Here is a 22,995-nt window from a genome sequence, read left to right on the forward strand (position 1 = left end):
AGATAATATTTAGAGAGGGAAACAAAATGGAGTGTTACGTGAATACTTAAAAAAGAAATTGAATTACCAATCCAAAACAGAGGCAAAACCAGGTTTTAAAAGTTGGATTTTCTTGTCTTAAATTGCAGGAAAAAAACCCCAAAGTAATTTAATACATTACCTTCTTCTTCAAGGTTAATGCAATTGTAAATAAAGTGATTTATTGAAAAGAAGTCGCAATCAAATTCAGTTCAATATCTTTTTAGATCTGTAAAAGACTTTTGTAAAAATACTTTCAGAAGACTTTAAATGAACAACATAACAATTCTACTTCAAAAATTACTAGAAAATTAAAACACAGGAATGTTGTGTTATTTGACTTTCAGTGATTTAAATCAAACCTGTCAATTACAGGATCTGGGGTTTTCCCTCCCTCCTCCTCCATGAATTCTACATGATTCTGAAATCTCCCAAATGAATATAAAAGCTATGGACTTTTTTCTAATATCATACAAAGTGCTAATCCTATTTTCACCAAAAAGTGACAAGATGCTACTTTGAAAAACAGAGAGAGGATTGGATTAGCTAGAGTTATTTTGTCATACAAACGAGTTCTGAAATTTGAATTGATTTACAACAATACCAGTTAAAATTTTTAAAATTTGTCACACCTATTTCTATTTGAATTTGAGATTCAGAAGTTCCTCTGTGATTTTTCAGTGACTGGTGTTCAAATAACCAGAGAACTGAAAGGACTGTATTAAGAAACTGATCTTTAGTTTGGAAACTTACTATAGGCATTAATACAGTTCATTTTTTTAATCTTAATTTTATGTTCTATAATGTACACTTTCAAATACAGGTTATAGTTTTGGAAGTCTTTACCAAATGATAGACTATTTCAATATTAACTTATTAAATGTATTCTTACTCTCTTACTTTATAGTAGTCATTTTTAAATGTACAATTTAGAAAAGAAATTTGATACTTTCTTCTGCAATGTGTCCATTTTTTGATTTAATCCAAGTATCAAAGGAACAATGAGACCTCAGTACATTCCTGAATTACTGTATCTTTTAGATTTTATTCAAATAAGTCTTGAATGTCTCCTAATTCTGAGGGGAAATTTCCGGGCAAAATGTAATCTATTCTCTCTTTTCTAAGTGATTATATTAGCAATGTGAAACCGAAATACACTGTGGAAGCATTTGCCTTTTCACTCAGTTTTCTAGTGCATATATAATATTAGCGCGTTCATCGGACACTTAGTTGAACAACAATGATTGTCTTTCTAAGCATAATCACAACCATGGGCAGATTTGACTTGAAATCAGCTAAAAATAATTGATATAGAATTCCCACAATAGAGATATTTATTTTAAGCATCATGAACTGAACTAATAAATGATGGAGTTGTTCAACATTAACTGCACTTACTTGAAAAGGTTTTCAGACCAGCTCATATCCTGTGTGGTATTGTCTCAGTTGGCAGATTTAACTGTCATGGCTTTAAGCCACATTTTACTCACCAAAGAGATTCCTTTATTTAAATTTATCCTAAAGGTAACATTTTAAGCAACTCCTTTCAGTGATTCTGTAATTTGCACTGTTTTATTGAGACATGTCAGTCTCAAAACTCTCAGAATGAGAGTTTTCTCATTCTCATTATGTTGTTAGTTTGCCAGTCCTATGCTATTGGATGTTATTTAAGAGGAGACAGGCAGAAAGGAAGAAGGCATATTTCTCAAAGAATGTTTCGTGAGTCTGAGAAAGATAAACAGTGGACAAACTAAAATGGAAGGATAACAAGTAACGCAAGATGAGTACTCTGAAATTCTTTTGCAACAAGCAGAAATTAAAAACTCCAGTCTGCGGTGCATTTTCAAATTATATTTATTTAACTTGATTCATTAGCCAAAGGAAAGATAAAAATGCTTTCCACGATTTTTATTGATAAGGATTACAGTAGTTCTTCTTGTTCAAAATTTTTGTTTGCTCTTACCAATGTTCTATAATGGTAATTATAATTAATAATAGCTTTATATTTAATATTAATTAAATAAAATATTACTTAAAATATTTTAATACTTTTATAATTAATAAAATTATAATTAGTAAATTTTAAAATATTTTTCCCCACATCCTTGGTGAAGTATTATCTATCACAGAAATAGAAATGCTATTTTTCATAGCTTCTTACAAACTTTGATACTAATATCATCTGCACTATTCTCAATTTCCAGAAACTAACTGTAACACAAAGGTATTTTTTCATCATTAGATTTGCATCTTCCCCATTATTGTAGCTTATTCTAAAGGGACGATTCATGGTATGGAGAAGGTACATGGTCTTGTCACTACCAAACTATTTTAGGACTTCAGCTGAGAAAGGTAAGATTTTTTTTTTAAAGACACATCATATGAGGAGCAGCAAAGAGTCTTACATAGAAGTACTAAGTCAACACACCAATACCCGATCTCCTTTCTCAAGCTGATGTTCAGAGGGTTAGAACACGGAAGTTTCAGCTTCACTAGGCTCTTGCAGCTTCTACTTCAGAAGACACACAAACATTGAGCTAAGATGAACTAGAGACTAATTGAATTTCATACACCAAAAAGTTCTTGCATGAACCAATATGCATCTTCTCGTCCAATTTTAATGTAATAAATACAGTCTGCACATCAGGTGATGATAGAGAACTGTCAGCGGACATGGAGTGCCCTTATTTTCTGGCAGCTTGACTTAAGAAAAGAATTCTTCTGTTAAAAAAAAAAAAATCCTGACCTGTGGCAGTCTTTCTCAGACTTGGCTGAAGTTCTTTTAACATCCAGATTTTTTATGCTTTAGGTTGTTTTGCTGGTTCTTGACTAAAATAAAAATCCGTACTAAATATTGTATAAAGAATTAAGTAGTTTCCAGAACGATCCCTCTATTCCACCAAGGAACAGCCTAGGAAGGCAAATACATACCTTTCATTTACTGAATTCAGAACATCTTTCAGGTATTTGAAAGCTTTGGGTTTTGTCTGTTTAGTTTGTGGTTTTTTAAAAGAAAAGTCACCATTTATGTTCTCTGCATTAATCACAATAAAAAAGTTGCAAGAAGAAATTGTAGGGGATTTTTTTGTTAACAAGAATTGTTTTATTATAGCATACATATGTTTTCCTGAAGTAGCCTGGTCACTAACAAAATAACCATTAAAACAACATTATTTTTTATAAATCCTTATGTACAATTGGCACCATACATATAAAACATAGCATGTTTTAAAACAAAAGCAGAATACGTCTAGAATATCAATGCTTAATTTATTTCACCTACTGTTGGAGATCATTTAAAAATGTGTTAAGTAACACTGTCTTTGTTTCCATCTGAAATCATTATAACATGTAAATTGTTAAGACCTGTGAACGTTTTCTACCTTTATGATGTGTGCATTTTCTCCTCCTGTCTACTCTATATGCATCTTTGTAAGAGGTGCACCTAAAGGCAACAAATTTACCACGGAGAACTGGATGACAATGTCTGTCAATCCAGGAAGTGGAAAATGTCAACAAAGTGGAGGGAAGATATCAAAATTAAGGAATAAAAAACATGAAGTGGGTATTTTAGTAACCTCCAAAACAATGATATCCGTGATAATATATTATTATTGTTAAATTGTCCTGAGGAAGGGAAGAGAGGGAAAGAGAGAGAGTTGATATATTTTTTCATATGTCTTGGGAGACTTCTGATGAATCCGAACTGATGCTACATCTCACATAGCATTTAAAACAATGAGGGATAAAGATATCCTGGGTCAATCCTGGCTTCATTTAAATCAAAATGAAATCAGTGGAACCATATATCCAGGAGAGATATATTGATAACTTAAAGGTATAGTCAAGGTATTAAATGTGGATCAGTGATAGAAGAGCGGTGGAATATTTATAAGCTCTTAAAACCAACTCACATTGTTATTTTTTCTTTTAATTTTTCTCTTCTTTCAGTAAATTATGAAATCCAGTGTTCTAGGAAATAGCATTCTCAAGAAAACTCCTGTCTATATAGCAATTACTAAATAAAGAAGTTGAAATTTAAATCACTATGTACAATTACATTACAGAATGGTGGGGGTTGGAAGGGACCTCTGACAGTCATCTTGTCCAACCCAGTCCAGTTCGAGAAAGACCATCTTAGTTTCCCAGGACTAAGAAAGACTTAGTTTCCCAGGACTGTGTTTAGACAGTTTTGAATATCTTCAGGGATGGAGACTCACAACCAGCTGCACAACCTGTGCCAGTGCTCAATCACCCTCACACTACAAAAGTGTTTCCAGATGTTCAGAGAACCTCTTGCATTTTGTTTTGTACCCATTGTCTCTGGTTCTGTTACTGGGTAACTCTGAAAAGAGCCTGGTTCTGTCCTCTTTGCACCCTCCTTTCAGGTATTTGTGTGCATTGACAGGATCCACCTGCACCTTCTCTCCTCTAGTGCGAAGAACTTCAGCTCTCAGCCTTTCCTCATATGTGAGGTGCTCCGGTCCCTTAATCATTCTTTGCTGGACTCTCTCCAGTATGTCCATGTCTCTTTTGTACTGGAAAACTGGACACAGGACTCCTGGTGTGGCCTCATCAGTGTTGAGCAGAGAGGAAGAATCTCCTCCCTTGACCTGCTGGCAGTATTTTGCCTAAGGCAGCCATTAGCCTGCTTTGCAGAAAGGGCATGTTGCTGGCTCATGTTCAACCTGGTGTCCCGCAGAACCACCAGGTCCTTTTCCACCAAGCTGCTTTCCAGCTGGTCAACCCTCAGCATTTATTGGTGCCTGGGGCTGTTCTTCCCCAGATGCAGGACTTTGCACCTCATGTTGTTGAACTTCATGAGGTTCCTGTCAACCATTTCTCCAACCTGTTGAGGTTCCTCTGGATGGTGACACGACCCATTAGCCACTCCACCCAATATGATGTCAGCAGTAAACTGCCCCATCATCAACATTATTAATGAAGATATTAAACATGACCGTACCCAGTATTGGTCCCTGGGACATACAGCTATCTACTGGCCTCCAACTAGACTTCACACCACTGATGAACACCCTCTGGACCCAGCCATTAAGCCAGTTTTCAGTCCTCCTCATTGCTTATCCAGCCTGTACATCAACAGGAAAAGCTTACGGAATACTCTGTCAAAGACCTTACTGAAATCCAGGTATACAATTATCCACTGTTCTCCTTGATGAAGCTATGTTGAACACTTTAGATAATTTTCTTGTCCTTACTGTGCCTGGAGGTTGTTTCTAGGATTAGCTACTCCATCACCTTACAACGTATCAAGGTAAGGCTGACTGGCCTGTAGTTCTCTATGTTCTTCTTCTTGCCCTTCTTGAAGATGGGGGTGACATTGGATCTCCTTCAGCTGTCGAGTGCTTCTCCCAATCACCATGATTAGTAAAAGATTACTGAGAGTGGCTTTGAAGTGAATCAGCCAGTTCTCTAAGCACTAACAGGTACATCCCATCAGAGCCCATGGATTTATGAAGGTCCAATCAAGTATTCCCTGGACTGAGTCTCTTCTACCAAGTATACCTATTCCTCTCTCCAACCTTTCCTCCCACTCTCTGGGACCTGGGATTCCTGAAGGCTATTCTTGGTAGTAAAAACTAAGACAAAGGCGGCATTCGGTACTTAGGTGTTTTTCATGTCTTGTGTAAACCAATTGTCTGTCTTATTGAGCAACTGGCCCACATTTTTGTCTCCTATGTACTTATAAAAGTCCTTCTCGTTGCTTTTGACACCTCTGGTCAGATTCAAATCCATTGGGGCTTTAGCTTTCCTAAGTTCATCCCTGGAGACTTGGACAATGTTTCTATATTCCTCCCAAGTTACTACTCCTTGCTTCCATTTTGTGTTTCAAAGGAACTCCTTGTTCACCTACATAGGCCTCCTGGCATTTTTACCTGATTTCTTATTCATGGGGATGGAGCAGCCTTGAGCTTGGAGAAGGTCATTCTTCAGTATTAACCAGCTTTTGTGGGACTTTTTTTCCCTCTAGGCCGTTATCCTACGGGACTCTTCTGAGCAGATCTTTGAAGAGGCCAAAGTCTGCTCTCTTGAAGTCCAGGACTGCAAGACTGCTTTTCACTCTGCTCACCCTCCTTAGGATTCTGAACTCCACCATCTTGTGGTGACTGCAACATCCTCAACCAGGTCATTCTTTTTGGTGAATATGAGATCTGGTAAAGCACCTCTCCATGTTTGCTCCTCAGCCACTTGGAGGAAGTTATGATCAATGCACTCCAGGAACCTTCTGTATTACTTGTGCCCTGCTGTGAAATTTCTCCAAAATATAATGAGGAGTTTGAAATCCCCCAAGAGTACAGGGCCTGTGAATGTGAGGCTATATCTGTTTTTAGAGGGCCTCACCCACTTGTTCTTCCTAGTCAGGTGGCCTACAGCAAACATTCCTTATAATGTCACATTTACCTGTCCTCTCTTTAATCCTCTCTTTAAACCTAAGCCTAATCCACTGGCTTCTCTTCCATCCCTGAGCAGATGGAATATGAGCTGTTCTGTCATATAAAGGGCAACTCCCTCTCTTTGTTTTCCCTTCTTGTTCTTCCTAAAGAGTCTCTATCCCTCAATTGCAGCACTTCAGTCAAGGGAACTATCCACCAAATATCCATACCCCAAAAAAATCACAATCCTGCAGGTGTATACATGTCTCTAACTCGTTGCATTTATTCCCCTTATCACATATATTACTACACAGGCATTTAAGAGAGGAATTCCAGCGTGTTGAGTTTCTGGAGACCATTGAGGGATTTATTCACAAAGGTGTCTTGTAGACACCTTGTGGGCACCTAAATTACCTAGGGAATTACAGCCACGTAGTGAACTTTAACTGAATTTAATCATGTTTGCATTAACAGTGGGTAGGTAGCAATAATTAAAATTTCAGTTAAAACTTGTCCTACCAAAGAAGCATATTTTATTCCTCTATCAGACTGTAAAATACCAAAATAATCGGATTTGGCTATACATCTTGGACTGTTATGTGTGTGTGCATAAAAGACAGCATCATCAGCCCAGTGAAATGTATTCCTCAAATAATTTTACTGGGGACAAAAAGCCCATCCTGATCTTCAGTCCTACAAATTAGGAACTATACTCCACAGTAACTACTTTCCCTTGCAATGTTGATTGCTGGTTTCAAAAAATGTATTCTATGTACTACATCACTGACGAAAAATTATTTCTAATTTACGTGACTTCTGGTAATCAGTTGATAGGCTCAGTCTATATTTCCATAAAGTTTCTGTGACATTTGCTGGCATTTGTAAGACATCAGAAGCACCCTCTACCTAATCTTCCTTTCCCTAATTACCAATAAAATATACTATATTATTTATGCTACTGGTGTTTGATTTTCTTTGTGTGTTTCTTTTTAACATCTCTACTGCCTTAACATTTATACCAAAAACCTCTATTCTTTTTGTTTTGTCTGTAGAACAACAGAGATCTTTTGCATCCTCTTTTTTTTCCCCCCAGGATTAGTTTATTTTCATGAATTTTTAGCCCTTGCCTTGTGCACTATTAGCTCCTACTTTTTTCTTTTGGCAGTAGAAAGAATTCTACACTATCCCTAGAAAACTTCCTAATTCTCTTTTATGGTACACAGTCTTACACAGAACTTGAAATAGTGTTTCTTACTCCTTTAATGACTTTGTTTTCTATGGCATGTCACTATCTCTTCCTAGGAAATACATCAGTGTTATTGAAATCTCTTCCATTATTCTTAAATGGTAAGCCTTGATTAATCCTATGCAACTCTTTCCAGTGTCACAGCCCTAAGCAGTCCTCTAGCTATTTAATTTATTTTACTTGGCTTTTACTAGACAAAATGCCACTCTTGGCACATAGAGAACGGTCTGTCAAATAACCTGACCTAACTAAAGAGATAATTAAGCAATCAGTTTCCTTATCTTTCAACTGTATTATTTATATAGCAGTCTCATTATCTTTCTGAATGACCTAAGACACCCTACTGATTGCTAGAGGTATTTCCAAGTCCTCTGTGGCATCTTCAGTAGTAACACTGTGTAAAAATGTGGCCATATTTCTGCACAGTAGTTCTTCCAAAGGACAGGTATTTTTCAAAGTACAACATGAATGGAGAGTTCTGTGAAATTTTCTAAGTAGAAAGATTTATATCAATTTATGAAAGTCTTGTAGCTTTTCTGGCTCTGTCACCTCATAAATATATTTACTGCCATATGGCTATGCCCATTTGACCTCTCCTGAAGCTCATGCATTCTATTTGTCACATTAATTCCACACTTTACAACTACTTCCACTTCACTAAAATTTTCTTAAATTTTACTAACATGGCCTGGAACGCTGTTTTATTCTACCTATCTTTTTGGTTTCCTTCCTCAAAATGGATTGTTTCATGACATTTCTTTAAATTCCTACTTGTTAAAACAGAAAATTAAAAAAATGAAACTCTTTTTTTTCTTCCTGTTTACTTCACCTCTTACACAGTTGCATTAGTCAATTTTCTCACTTCCAAAATTAAAAATATCAATATAATTTTAATAATCTATTGTTAAGATATATATTTTCTAACCAAGATTACCTAGGTAGTAATAGTTATTAATTATTATATTCACTCCAAAATAATATTTCTTAAATATTCCTAATTCCTAAATATCCCATTTATAGTGGAATTAACAATCATAAACATGGAGACTCAGAAATTTGAATTCATGTATATTCTACAGCAAATGTCATACCTCAAAAACGGATATGCAAAATTTGTCATTAGAAGATGAGTTTCTCAATATAGAAGGAAGAAATCTGTATTACTATTTCATGTTTCTGCATATCAAGTATAAAACTTTATATTGTAATATATGTACTTCTAAATTACATAGAACTGCAAAAAAAATTTAAAAATTTTAGGAATAAAACCAAGAAAAGCATTTTCATAACATAAGGCAGTTTATAAACTAAATGGTAGGGAAAAGAAGTTGCATCTTTACTCAAGTGTTTTTGGACAAGGAAGGGACAAAGTATTTTGTATACTCATCTCTAATGTATCCTGCAGGCTTCCAATGTTTTCTACAGAGTAGATTTTTTGGTGATTTTTGATTTGTATTTGTTTGTTTGTTTGTTCTTCTTTTCCTCACCACAGTTTCACCCTGAAATATTTCAAATCATCAAGTCCAACCTCTATTTCCTGTTTTGTTAATAAATATCATTTGCTTGAGAATTATTACAAAGAGACAAATATTCTTGGGAAAAAAATAGAAAAAAAATCAGAGGTCACTAAAATATTGGCATTGAAGGACAGTATGATTACTCCTAATTTTATACAAGGAGGAAACTTAATATGCTCATGTGTTCCCCCCTCTGCTTTGAGATATATACTTAAACAAGTTGAAAGGAAATGCAAGATTGAAGGACTAAAAGTCCAGAAGCAGAGAGAGGACATACGCTACTGCTTAAATAAAAATGACACCCAGAAAAGTTAATTTGGTATGGGTCTGTGTTGCATGATAAATAATGCTAAATCCAGATAGCATAACTGGACTGAAGACCACAGACCTAGGAAACAGAAAAAGGTACAGAATATCTGTGCAAGGCAATACAAAGAAGCAAGGCTTTTCTACAACTTGGATAAGGGGTAAAGAAGTAGTGAACATAATTACAGTTGAGCACCAAGGTTTTATTCAGTTGTCACACATTCTTGCAAGTATCCAGAATTTTTTCACACAGAATTTTTGCATGCCCAATCATCTAAGTCTTATAGTGCAGGTAGAAATCTTTGTAACTTCATAGTTTTAAAAAGTACAACATGAATATCTCAGAACATAATCTTCCTTCATTCAGCTTGTATTTTGCATCCAGCTGCTTGCATCCAATCTGTTTGGCCACGACCTTTTTAGTATGCCAAGCCACCTAATCATTCATTAACAATTTTCTAAGCTCTTAGTGTATTTAGATGTGTAAAGTACCTTTGCACCTGCATTTCAGACAAGTGGATGGTCTGTGAATCGAATCTTTAAGACAGCTTCTGTTCTCAGACTTGAGTGTAGGAACTCATCTAGGGTTGTAAACTTAAAATAGCTACAGACCAAAATATTGTCATAAATTAGAGGGCATTTTTTCCCCTCAATGGTCCAGTACTCCTTTAATGCTCTGAAATACATAGCTATTAAAAGACTCAAGAAGCAGAAATAACACTGATGAGTTGGACAATGATGTTTGTTTACTCCTGAAAACAAATCCCACTCTATACAGTGGATTAGTCGGATGGGGAACCTTCAGGCCCTGGGTGCCAGCCCATTACCTGGAAGGTGAATGCTCTTCCCCCCTGCCCCCGGCACGTGGCCTGGTGACCCCGTAAGGAGCTCACACAGACCACCAGGGAGGGACGGACGAAAGAGGAAGTTTATTGTGGGGATAGGAGTTTATAAGGCTTTTAGGAGGGTCAAAAGGGGACCAATTACAGGTTCAGGGTCATACAGAAAAAACAATCAGGTAAAGAGTTAACAGCCAATAGGAAGGGGTTAACAAAGGCCAATGAGAAACACCTCAGGACATCTTCCCAGGACACTCCTGTATGGGAGGTGAGAGTCCTTCACAGGGGGTGTCGGGAAGAAGGAGCAATGACTTTGCAAAAATGCAAAAGCCATTTTGAAACCTGTTTAAACCACATTAAAAACTTCTGTTTCTATAACATTTGAGCGGTTTTCTTCTTTTTCTTCACTAGTCCGTCTCTGACAGGACTTCTTCCATCCTACATATGGCAAATCCATTGCCACAAGTCTATCTACCAGGGACTTCAGATACATTTTATAGCTACTTACTGCCTCAAAAGAGAAGGTATAAGAGAGTTTGAAAGAACTTGCCATTAAAAAGTCCTTTTGCTTCACCTTACTTTTAATTATCTTCAAAGGCAAAAATACTCTTCTAAATATAAGGAAAACCTTCCAGCAGGAAGATATTTTAAAAGAGTAAATATCAACTTTAACTTCTTAAAACTCTCTCCCTCATGGATATTTTGTTGCAAGTTAGCAATTTTTTTTTCAGTATTACTCCCGGCTCTTTTATGTGGGTATACAGGATATTTAAAAGGTCATCTGCACCTGATTTAAAAAAAAAAAAAAAATCAAGATAGTTAAAAAAAAAGTCCCAAAGGAGCATCACCCTTTGAATTGCTGCTGAAACTATTGGCTATTTATACATTTATAATTTCAAACAAGGTGTAGGTCAAACATTTCTAAAGATCTCTTTTCTATTATGTTTTTCATTCCCTTGAGTGAATGAATGTACTGTGATGAAGTAGGCTCTACTTTTCCTGACTTGTGGTTTTGAATATAAATCATTTCAGTTTTATCAGTTCTTTCCTTTTTGGACTATATTTTTGTGACAAGCAGATACAATTTTAAAATTGAAAGATAAATTGAATTGAAAGGAACTGGAGAGTTCAGACTAAACTATTTCCCAGTTTCTTATACTATTTTGAAGCATTATGGCCTTTTAAGTAGAATGCAAAATCACATACAAACTCTGAATGAAAACTACCCAAGAGAACTACAGCTCTTCTTCATAAAGGAGGCAAAATGCATCTTATTAATGATTTTGCACCTTCTGGAAGGATGCTCATAATTAGACTATCTTCCCTCTAAATATTCCTGACAGCTGATAGACATTATTGCGCTTTGTGCTTACACAGATCAGAATTATCTCTTTCAGAAATTAGTTCCAAAATGTTAGATTATTGCGACTGGGATTACTAGGAAAAAATAAAAATCAAACATTTTAACAAAGTTTTCTCAGCAACTGAAAAAGACAGTGGCCTGAAACCTATACCAGTGACTAACAGAACCATACTGACCACTCAGTCTCATTTACCACTTCTGGTAAAATTGATAAATGACTTACACTCAAGTATCAATATGCAAAAGAAATCAAATGGAGAAGTCAAATAATCTTCTTCACTCTTGTATAAAAACTAGCTAGTTTTCATTAAACCATTTAATTAAAACAAGCCTACCAGAATTAAAGAAGCATTTGGTCAATGCTCTCAGGTGCATGGTGTGATTCTTGGGGTTGTCTTGTACAGGGTCAGGAGCTGAACTCAATGATCCTTGTAGGTTCCCTACAGCTCTCGAGATTCTACGGTTCTATGATTAATACATTCTCAGTATTTTACATTTACCATGCTACCTTGTAGCACCCAATACTATTAGGTATGTAGCTTCCAATTACTTGACAGAAAAAGGAGGACTTGTCCCTACTCATACTTGCATTAGTTTATGAGTAATTTGAAAAGTATTTGCATAACAGAATAGCATTTGAAAGTAATTAGAATAATAGATGTGGAAAAATATGAAGTGAAATCCCCAAACTGTTTTGAAAAGTGTTAACTGCGAAGCACTCATAGATTAAAACTAAGTATGAACATAGTATGCAATTTTACAATACTAAGAACTATTGACACAAGGACAAGGAAATAACAAAAAAATTGTTTCAATATACATGAGCTGAGCATGTTGCCATATAGAGTCATGCCGGGATGTCCCTATATGGAGTGGTTGGGGGTGCCCCGCCCAGACACCGTTGGTTCCAGCAACTCCCGCGGCCCCAGCGCAGGGCAAGGTTGAGCCTCTCAGCCACGGGCAGGTGGGTGAGAGCCCCGGGAAAGCCTAGACAAGAGAGGGCAAAATGCTGCCTGTGACATATGGCAGCAAATAAGAAATGTATTTTAGTGTTTTACTTCTGAAGTTAAACATACCAGTTGTAGTATGCAAAAGTTGTGCTTGAAATAGAAAGCTTTTAAATGCCTACAAAGAGTCATTTTGGTCATGAAGAACTATTAAGTTCATCTAATTTTCAACTGTTTAACAACTTTGTTTGGCAAAATTTAAAATTTCAATGAGTATTTTACTCTACTTTGCATGTCTTACAAGCAGTTTTAGTTTTTTTAAGGTTTAAGGATTTCCTTAAGGGGACAAAAATATTAAACCCCTCTTGTGTTTGTCTATTGCAGCTTCTAATTAAAAAACATTAAAAGTGTTAAACTTATTAAGTATAATACTTATAGTCCTATAGAGGCCAAGAAGAAATAAGAACAGATTATAAAATTAGTATTTGCTTGAAAGCTGAGCAAATATTACTTTTAGAAATGATATCTCACTTCTTTCACTGTAAATCCTTCAGTTATTTGACCTTTAAAATTATGCAAAGTATGTCTAAAACTACCCGTGGAAGTGAAAAAGATCCAGTACTAGGTTTAGTGTTTAACTTCAAGTTGTTGTCTATGAACACATCTATATGTGTCTACCTAAGATATAGGTATGTATACCTAAGCAATTTAGTGTCTCGCTGTTCTTTTTTTTAAAATATGTTTTGCCTTGATGCTCTTTTTGGAGTCTTGCAATCTCAGAATGTGGTTTAAATCTTCCCAGGACCTTGTTTCACTTTATTCACCAGTGCATCACTTGCCACAAGGGTGACAAAAGGTCCTCTGGCATTTGGCTATGTATGGATATGTGATGTGAGACTGAAACTGGCACAAACTTCATTACCAGTGAAGATTTGATGCAGCTACAAACCTGAATCCACAGTGCTCCCATCTTTTTGGGATACCAGTTGGTAAAGAAGTCATATCCATTTGATTAGAACTAGATTAACACTGTTAGCCAGACAGTTTTTTCCTTATCAGTACACATACCAGCACTGGTATGCTCTGAACTCCTTCCCTTGTGTCTACGTAATGCATTAATAAAAATATAGGGCATACTACCTCTCAGTTCTGTCAAACCAGATCTTCTTTTCTAAGCTAGAGATTAAATGACACCACTGTTAGCAAGCCTATTGTTTCATCTTTTTATTTTTTTTTTAATTTTAATTTTACCTGCCTTCCTTCCTTCCCTTCCTCCCTCCCTCCCTCCTTCCCTATCTCTTCAAGTCATTTGTCAAGTACCTCTCTTGACAGTTTGAACTTCCAGTATCTTATGAGGCCCCACTGGTTTTATGAAACATGTCTCTTGCAATGCTAGGTGGTTCTGGTTTCCCCAGTCCTATTGACTGTAATAAGTAAGCTCCAAGTGATCTTCCTGTCTGATTTTTTAAAGGACAAACTAGAAGCAGAGAGACACTCAACACATCCAGTATTTCTCCTTAAAGGAACAAATACTGACACTGGACTGACTGAGAATGGCAAAATTGCTTTGGAACATCTACCTTCAGCTCTGTTGGATGTGGCCTGCACATATAAAATGAAGTCTAAAAGGACAGTAATCCATTCCGGTACTATTTCACTGTGAAACACTGGACTTTCATTGTAGGTCTCTGTGTTTCCTCACGCTTTCTAAGATTTTACCAGTCTTAAGAGGCAACTAGGAGTGCTCACTTAGGTCTTTCATTGGCAGTGTGTTGCATATCTGAGCAAAATTTTCATCAGATAATTTGGATACTGGGGATCATCCCCTTAAGCAGTTGGGTTAAGTATGCCCTCAATATGCCTTATTCAAATGGCTTAACCTCTCTATCTTTCTGACCAGAAAACACTTTAAAGAGACTTATATGCACAGACATCTGTCCAGGGCTGGGAATCTACAGTCTTTGAACAAATATATCTAGCTTTGAATTCAGGTACACATCACCTGTGGCTCCTTTGGTCTTCACTAAAAGATTGGTGAATACTACAAAGCCTTTTCATTCCTCAACAACTGTCTGTAAATTCCATCCTCTGCAATTCAAAAAAATCCAATGTCTTGTAGAGATACATCTGGTAAAGTAGCTAACAAACAATTAATTATTTATGAAAATAAAACGTTACTATTAAGCCCGGTCAGCTCTTGGTCTCCAGTACCTTATGCTGCTGTTTCATGAAGCAGGTCAGAGCCTCCAACATACACTGAGGCTTCCAAAAGAATAGTCCTTTTACAAACAGAAAATATGAACCCTCTGGACACTTCAATTTAGAGTAAATGATGAATCTAAGCAGTTATAGAATAAACTTCCTACTAAACTGAGTCCCAACAGACTTTGAGAATGAATTTTTTCTCAGCACTCACTGAGAATCAATCAGCCTTCAGGACAATCCTACAGGAAGCTTTAGATACCTCTGATGTTATGGAAAAAACAATATTTCACTCTGACACTTTTGACCTGTGCTGAAATATCTATGAGGTTGCACATGTATGCCCAAAAGCAAACTTTCATATGCTTGAAATGAATTGGTGCCTTAAATAACCCTCTTCACAGCCTATGTTTTAAGTCTTGCTGAGAAAGAAATAAATTTCTGAATTTTATTGTCTTTCAAGTGTCAATTCCACCCCACTGTAGTATCTGCAATGAGGTAGGGCTTTTGAAGATACACAGCTGTACCTTCATTTTTCCTTCCAGTAGTTACACCAAAAACACCTCACATGAAAACTGTTAAATGACTAGCTGCCCTCTTTCACCTTGACAGATTCATTCATTTATTCAGTTTGCAGAATATTCTGATCCCTGTCACACAAATCTGCTCTTGCTGAAAATTCAGCCTCTGCAAACTTCAGTGCCACATAGCTGATTTTCTTCACCTGAAAGGCATTTATGCCTCTCAGTCAGATCTTCACACCAAATATTAAACCTGCATATGAGCACTTGCAATTCAGAATCCTACTCTTTAGTCTCTTGTAGCACCAAAGATCTTTACAAAAGAAAGAACTATGATAGAAATATACTCTTCAGAGTATACAGAAATTTTTAAAAGGGTTTGGTAAGTCTTCATCTTATTACTACAACAACAACACTTCATTGGGATCTTTTTTTGTCTATGTTGCACTTGATGGCGAATCCTTTAAAATCAAAACAACATGCTCTTTTCTATTACCTTCTCCAAAATCAGTCCTTTTGGTAGCTGCTTCTTCAGAAAGAAAAGACCATTCAGAATTCCTGCCCAGGATGCTTTCTGTCTCTCATTCCTCTTAGGAAATAATTTTGCTTAATCTTTCCTTAAAACTGACTGTTTCTCCAAGAGCAACAACCTATACATATCTGATCTTCGCTAATCTTTATCCTTTTATGTTGACAGAACAAGAATCTTCAGGAAAATGCGTCTTTTAACCTCTGCATCTTTTAACCTTCTGCTCTTTAAACCATCAAAGATAATGACTACACTTACAAGCACTCAGCAGGGAATACTGCCAAGATAATCCTTTCTAGTAACAGTTTTAATATGACACATACAAAATTTTATATAAATTTAAGTACAAAAATATTATAAATTATATTTTGAGATAATAAAAACCACTACAGTGTAACTAAGAACTTCAGTCTGTCAAAGTACTGAAAAATTTGTGAACAATTGATCCTTTATGCAATAAACCCACCATACTGAAAATTGCTAGAAAAAATTACTTCCTATCTCAGAAAACAAAGTGGGAAAAATGTCTGCAAAACTCAATGAATTACAAGATCTGGTGAAATAATAGGGAAGTAAAATGAACTTTAATGTGGATAAAGAAATTATTAATAAGTTTATTTTTAATGACTGTGGACTACGATATTGGTACACAGTAGTGCTTGTTTTAGGTAACAACTTGTTTAAAATAATGTTTAGATTTAAAAGAAAAGTTTTTTTTCTGGAGATGTTCAAAGTAAATTGAAGTTTTTCATAATAAGTTTGCAAATGCATAATACTTTGTAATTGCACCGTTTTATTTGAGAAATAATAAATGGGCCTTGAAACTGGATACTAAGAAAAAGAAATAAAAATTATAAATCAGTTTCCCATAGAGTATACATAGAATTTCTGCAGAAAAAAAGACATAAAGGAGGTATTGACCGTAACTCTAACCCCAAATATTAATAAAGTGGGTTTTCTGCTATGAGGTTTAAACTTCCTTTTGAATATTACTGCATTGTTTATCTGCAATTGGGAGAAGCATTTTTTTTTCTCACAATTATTGTCTTCTAGTATATTTTTGCAAAGATACCTCAAGGATAAATTGTGTAATATGTAGACAGGTTTGTTTTTTCACATGGCTCTTTTTTATAACTTCAACCTGTACTAGAAATACAATCTGGGGTTCTGCATATTCAAAATTCACTTAGATAATTTTGATTTCTACTCGCAGAATGCTGTGTATTACATGAAGTAAAGGATAACCATCTTCTTTCTTTACTTTGCCACAATTTCATAAGGATCGTTGACTTGAAGGAATACTTCAGTTGTTATGGGATTACATATCCCATTCATTCAGTGAACCTCATTTCCATGATATTTTTCTAGTTGAACATTCTCAAGGTGATCTAAACAGTGAACAAATGAATGCACGAATTGCATTGTAAATTGTAGACACTAGTTTCAAGAGTAGTGTGATAGTCAACATTTTTCAAGCTTCTCTGACAGATATATTAGATGCAGGTTAAGAAACAAGAAAAAAATACATCGTTCGTGAGCTCAGAGAGCAAGCAGATATAAACCATAAATCCAGATGAATCTGGTAGTCTCAGCTTTGGAAGTTCTGTTGAAGGAATGGTTGTCCTCTAACTATTATTGTCAAATTTCAAATTCACGCTTAGTATTTGTTTTTGATTGAAACCTCTCCATCACAAAAATTCTCTCCTTGTCCTCGATCAAAATCATTGAGTTCTAACTTGACCTCTTACTATCTCACATAATTTTCAAACACCATCTCCAAACATGTTCCAGAGAAATTAACAGGAAGGTAGCATTTTATGTCACACACCTATCCAAGTGGTTTTATCTCTGGATAAGGTCAGATAAAAGGAAACATCCAGAAACATTTTGACTATGCAGCTGAGATGGCCCTTGGAAAGGTGAGTGCAATATCAGGGAAAAGAAATAGATACTATAAATTTTATGTAGAACAATATTAATCTGCAATTATTTTTTTACCTAATAATTTGAGAATTTGGACTATCATACTAAAACATTAATTAGTGTAACAATCAATTTTTAATTCTACATCTCTCTTTTCATTTGCTTTCTTTGAGTAAAACTCTCCCTCAGTAAATACAATGCTATGATACTCTTTATTTTGTATGTGTTTTCTACTCTTTTCTCCAACTTGTCAGAAAATTACTATAGGGCAACTTTATATACTTAGGTTAATTTTAAATTTGCTTCCTCAAATTAACAACTCTTTTATTCTAAGCAGAGCAAAATAGATGAAAGTGCAGTCTTAACTGCTCCTCGAGTTTCTTTTCAGTTCTGTACTCTTAATCTGTCATTGTACTTATCTTTACTTATCACTTCACATTTGCAAACACTTATTTTCCCTCAGCCAAAGTAGTTCATTTTTATCAACATCTTTCTCTTTTTCTACTGCAGATGAGTTAACCTACATAAATGTTAACCCTTTCCCATGTAAAGAGTCTTCCTTTACTTATTTATGACTGGAAGAAAACTATGAAGTAACACTACTCACACTGTGATTTGGAACCATAAATATTCAAAAATAATGCAATAAGAAAAAAGTAATCATCAGGCTTCTGAAGGAACTTAAATAATTTGAAACTCCAAGTGCTCTGGCAAGCTATTTATATCCTAGGACTTCTCTGAGCAATACACTTTTAATACAGTAGCATAATGTTTTGATGCAGTGCCCTTTCTTATTTTGTGAGCAAGGTCAATTTTCATCAACTATCAGCTTGATTTGGACTAAGGAGCAAACAAAAAAGGGAAACAAAAAGGCAACATCTTCATTCATAAGCCTGGACTCTTAAATTTTTACCTAGTATTTAAATTTCATAAATTTTAATGAGTGTTTCTTTTCACAAATCCTCCAACATTCTTGATTCTTTCAAGAAAAATTTTATAATAACCCCATACACCAGTACATGTTGGAGCCCAACTGGCTGGATAGAAGCTTTTCAGAGTGACCTTGGAGTCTTTGTGGACAGCAAGCTGATCAGGAGCCAGAAATGTGCTCTCTCAGCAAAGGCCATGAGCACTCTGGGCTCCATTGATAGAGCATCATCTGGAGATCAAGAGAGATGATCCTTCTCTCCTCTGCCTTGGTGAGACAAGTCTGTAGTTCTGTGTCAAGGTCTGGGCTCCCCAGGAAAAGAGAGATATGGAACTACTGAAGGGAGTCCAGCAAGTAGCCAGTAAATCGACTAAGGAACTAGGATATTTTTCATATGAGGAGATGCTGAGAAAGCTGAGACTGCTCAGCCTGGAGAAGGTTCAGCAGGAACCTTACTAATATATATAAATGCATGTTGAGAAGGAGTGAGGGAGACAGGCTCAATTTATTTTCAGTGGTGCTCAGTGACATGACAAGAACCAAGAGGCAATAGACACAAACTGAAATACAAGAAATTCCCTTTAAATACAGGAACAAAATTTTGCTGAGTAGGTGGTCAAACACTTGAACAGTTTGCCCAGTGAAATTATGGAGTTTCTGCCTGTGAAATTATTTAAAATCTGACTGGACAAAGTCCTGAGAAAGCTCTAGCTTACCCTACTTTGAACATGAGTGTTGGGCTAGATGATCTCCAGAGATGCCTTACAATCTCAGCTGCTCTGATTCTGTGATTTTCGAAAAGTCAGTATTTCACTGTAGTATATTTCAAGTTCTAAACAATGTAAGAAATGAAAAACTAGTTTATAGAAAACTGAATTTCTCTGTTTAGCACCAACCATTGGTGTTAACTGGTATCCATTACTGCTGACACCAATTTTCATTTCAAGAAAATTATAATTTTTAATTAATTTCTATTATTTGCATATTTGCATATTATCGTGGCATTGCACGTTATAAGTTTTTCAAAAAATCACACGGCAAAACATAAACATGAACAGAAAATAATTTAAAAGACACTTTCAATGTCCTTTATTGTGTACCTCTAGTATACTATCCAGTCATAAGGACCATTCTGCTGACTTCTACTGTAGTTCACTTCCTAACCACCTCATTTCTATCACGTTTGTTAAAAAACTTTACTCATTGGAGTTTATTGAAATTCAGAGAGAGTGAAAGAGGAAGAATGTTTTTTCTTCAAAAGCAGTTGCATTCTTCAAACATGAGCATGGAAAAAGAATGATATATTTTGTGAGAAACATGAAATATTCAGATAAAGTTGAAAAAGTATTTTATAATGATTTGTAAAATAATATATTTTGATAAAGACAACATACTGAGTGGGCTGCTGGTAGTAAAAATGTGCTGAAGCAAACATATCTGTCAAAGTTATCTGCATTTGTTTCATTCAAATATTTCTGAATAGCTCTAACTAACAACATTAATTTAATGATTATAGCAGGAGAAACAATATACGTATTGCCTGGAAATCTGCTTTTTACACATTAGAATATAACATAAAATCTAAGGCTCTGTAGAAAGAGAAGCAAACTTTAAAATTATACAGAAAACCTAATGAGAAACCTACCTTGCCTACATACTGATAATCAGATCCTGTGTATTCCTCTAAAAGAAAAAACTGATTCCACATCCAGCCTCGCTTCTGGCGGTGAATTGCTTTCCCATCATTCCCTGATGCACGTCCTCCAAAACTTTTGGGTCTGACATCAGGAGTCCTTCTAAACAGCATTTCTGTATGGCAGGGATGTGGCAGCCACATCCAGAGCAGCAGAAGTAATAGGACTTGCTGTATTGTCATAATTCTCCACTGCTGATCCTCTTCAAGCAGGTCGGCAATGGAGCCTTACGGTTTTGTTTTTCTTGACTTGTTTTTTGTGTCTCTAGTTGCTGATGCAGACAAGCAGTTTCCAGCAACACATCTCTGAACTGTACATATTAACCAAATCCTGAAAGTAAACAGAGAAGAGACAATGTAAGTTGAAATGCATTCACTCCATAATGTCCAATGTCCTTACTACTGTACCCTCCAGATACAGAACATTATGATACAGAAAGCAACCTGGTTAGGAATATAAACGTTGTTCATATAGGGAGAACTCTGTGAATATGTTAGGTAGATGCTGTCAAAACACTTGATAAGAAAAAGTAAGGGTGCCATTTAAAACCCTTAAATTTAGAAACTTCTAAGTGTTCTTTATTTAGACTGGTTGATATTGCTGAAACTTACACATTAAATAATGCCTCCTCTGCTTCAAATGTTTTCCACCCAATTTGATTTACAAGAGTTCCAGTGTTTTATTAATCTTACTATCAAGAGACCTGAAACTCTAACACAAAGTAGTTTTAGAAATTATGAAATGGTAAAACATCAGTTCTCCAGGGTATTTTAAATGGTAAAAGGGAATATCATATGCATCAGAAGAACTACAACATGACAAGAAGCAAACTTTTAAACAGAAAAAGTTCTTGAGCTGGTCTTGCAACATGAGGTGATGCAATCTTAAGACTTAAAATGCAGGAAGCATTTTAAAAAAATAAGGGTCTCTTTTCCAGGTATTCTGGATAACTAAACTTAATCTCATTGTGGGAAGTGATATTGCAGAACAAAGGCAAGCCTCTCCCAACTCACCTTTGTTTTGTCTCCACATTTTTTTGCTTTGCTTTATTTTATTTGATTTTTTCCCTCCTTCTAACAGAACCATGAGATGTTATTTCAGCAAGGCAAATTTAGCCAGGTTCTTTTCACTTTATTTCCATTCCAACATTTAAAGAACAACACTTTTTGTTAGTGAGATCATTTGGTAATTGTTTCCTTCAGTAAAGCACAAAAACCTATGATTTCTCATCTTAATAAGGTATAGTTCTTGCAAATTATAATCAGGGTGGATTGCATGCCCATAGAAAACAAAATGCATGGAAAGTGGTTGCATTTCCTTTTATATTCTTTCACATGTGACCCAAAACTTAAGTAGTAAAAAGCTTGGGTTGTTTTTTCTCCTCTTTGCTGATTTTGATAAGTAAATAACATTGTACACAGCAATACCATATGTCCTCTGCTTTCAATAACATTATACTATAGTTCACTATAATCTTAAATATCTTTATTTTCCAAAGAAGATGTATGTGAAAATTTCAGAAATTTTTTGTGTGTTTGATACTGATGTGCTACTTTATTTCCAGTAAACCTGCATTCATTAAAAGAGCTTGTGACAAAATGTCAGGAGTTTCAAGTGGACAGACTGTGAAATATAGTGATATAGTTAAAAGACTGTGTGTCTGTGTGAAGGTGTGTGTCTGTGTGTGTTAATAACCTAACAGATTATTTTCAGCAACCAGCTGTTGTCTTCAGAGTTATATTCTCCCAGGAGAAAATTTTCCCCTCTCTCCCAACATTTGGAAGACTAAAATAACTTCACAAAGCTGCTGCTGTTAAAGCCTGTTCATAGTAACTCACAGATGTCCATTTCCATTTATCTAAACCAACATCAAGTTACGTATCATTTAATTTACCCTTTCTTCCTCCCTCCTAGATTTTTGACATTTACTTGATTTGTGAACTTTGATTACTACATAGAACAATCTGTTCTAATATAAGCTACTAATAACGTGCTGAATTACATCAGCATGTAAAACCCGGAGATGTGGTCCTCTACCTAGGAAACTATTTATCACAGCTTGTATTTGTGTTCTTTTGAGACAAAGGTATACTGAGTGAGAGAGGAGGGTTATGATTTACTCTCAATTAGAAATGTTTCTTCTCAAAACTATAAGAAATTCAAAGTTGAAATTAGCTCTTCAAGGTATTATCAGTTTCCCTAAAATTTGGAAAACTATTGGGTATTTTATTTGAAAAGGGCATATGGTATTTTCTTCTTTCTTTTTATGTGGATTTGGTTTTCTGTTGGGTTTTTTTTTGGTCTTTTTTCACTTTCTTGTTGCAGTTAGTATATATATTCCATTATACACACATTATTATTTGATGTAGAAGAGTTGTTAAATGCCTCTTGGGAAATAATGCTTCAATATTAGGGGTTGTTATTGAATTTCCTTCTTGTTAAATTAGGTCAGCAGAATAAAAGCTCAGATGAAATTTGTTAAACTTACAAAAGTAGCTAATGCACATGGACTTGGCAAACACAGTTGTTTAATGGATGTAAGGCCTTTTTCCTCCTTTGAGACTGCT

At 35.4% G+C, this 22,995-nt stretch overlaps 1 protein-coding gene across 5 annotated transcripts in view; it reads right to left on the bottom strand.

The window, feature by feature from the left end:
• The window catches only part of CDH10 (cadherin 10), a 99,958-nt gene that overhangs the window by 38,657 nt on the left and 38,306 nt on the right, over positions 1–22,995 (bottom strand). For all 5 annotated transcript variants that reach the window (XM_032698119.1, XM_032698102.1, XM_032698125.1 and 2 more), the window contains one exon: positions 20,380–20,758. In XM_032698119.1, the coding sequence (XP_032554010.1) occupies positions 20,380–20,610 (231 nt within the window). In that variant the 5' untranslated portion in view covers positions 20,611–20,758. The remainder of the gene's footprint in view (positions 1–20,379; positions 20,759–22,995) is intronic.

This window comes from Chiroxiphia lanceolata, chromosome 1 (assembly GCF_009829145.1).
Source record: "Chiroxiphia lanceolata isolate bChiLan1 chromosome 1, bChiLan1.pri, whole genome shotgun sequence".
Taxonomy (NCBI): domain Eukaryota; kingdom Metazoa; phylum Chordata; class Aves; order Passeriformes; family Pipridae; genus Chiroxiphia; species Chiroxiphia lanceolata.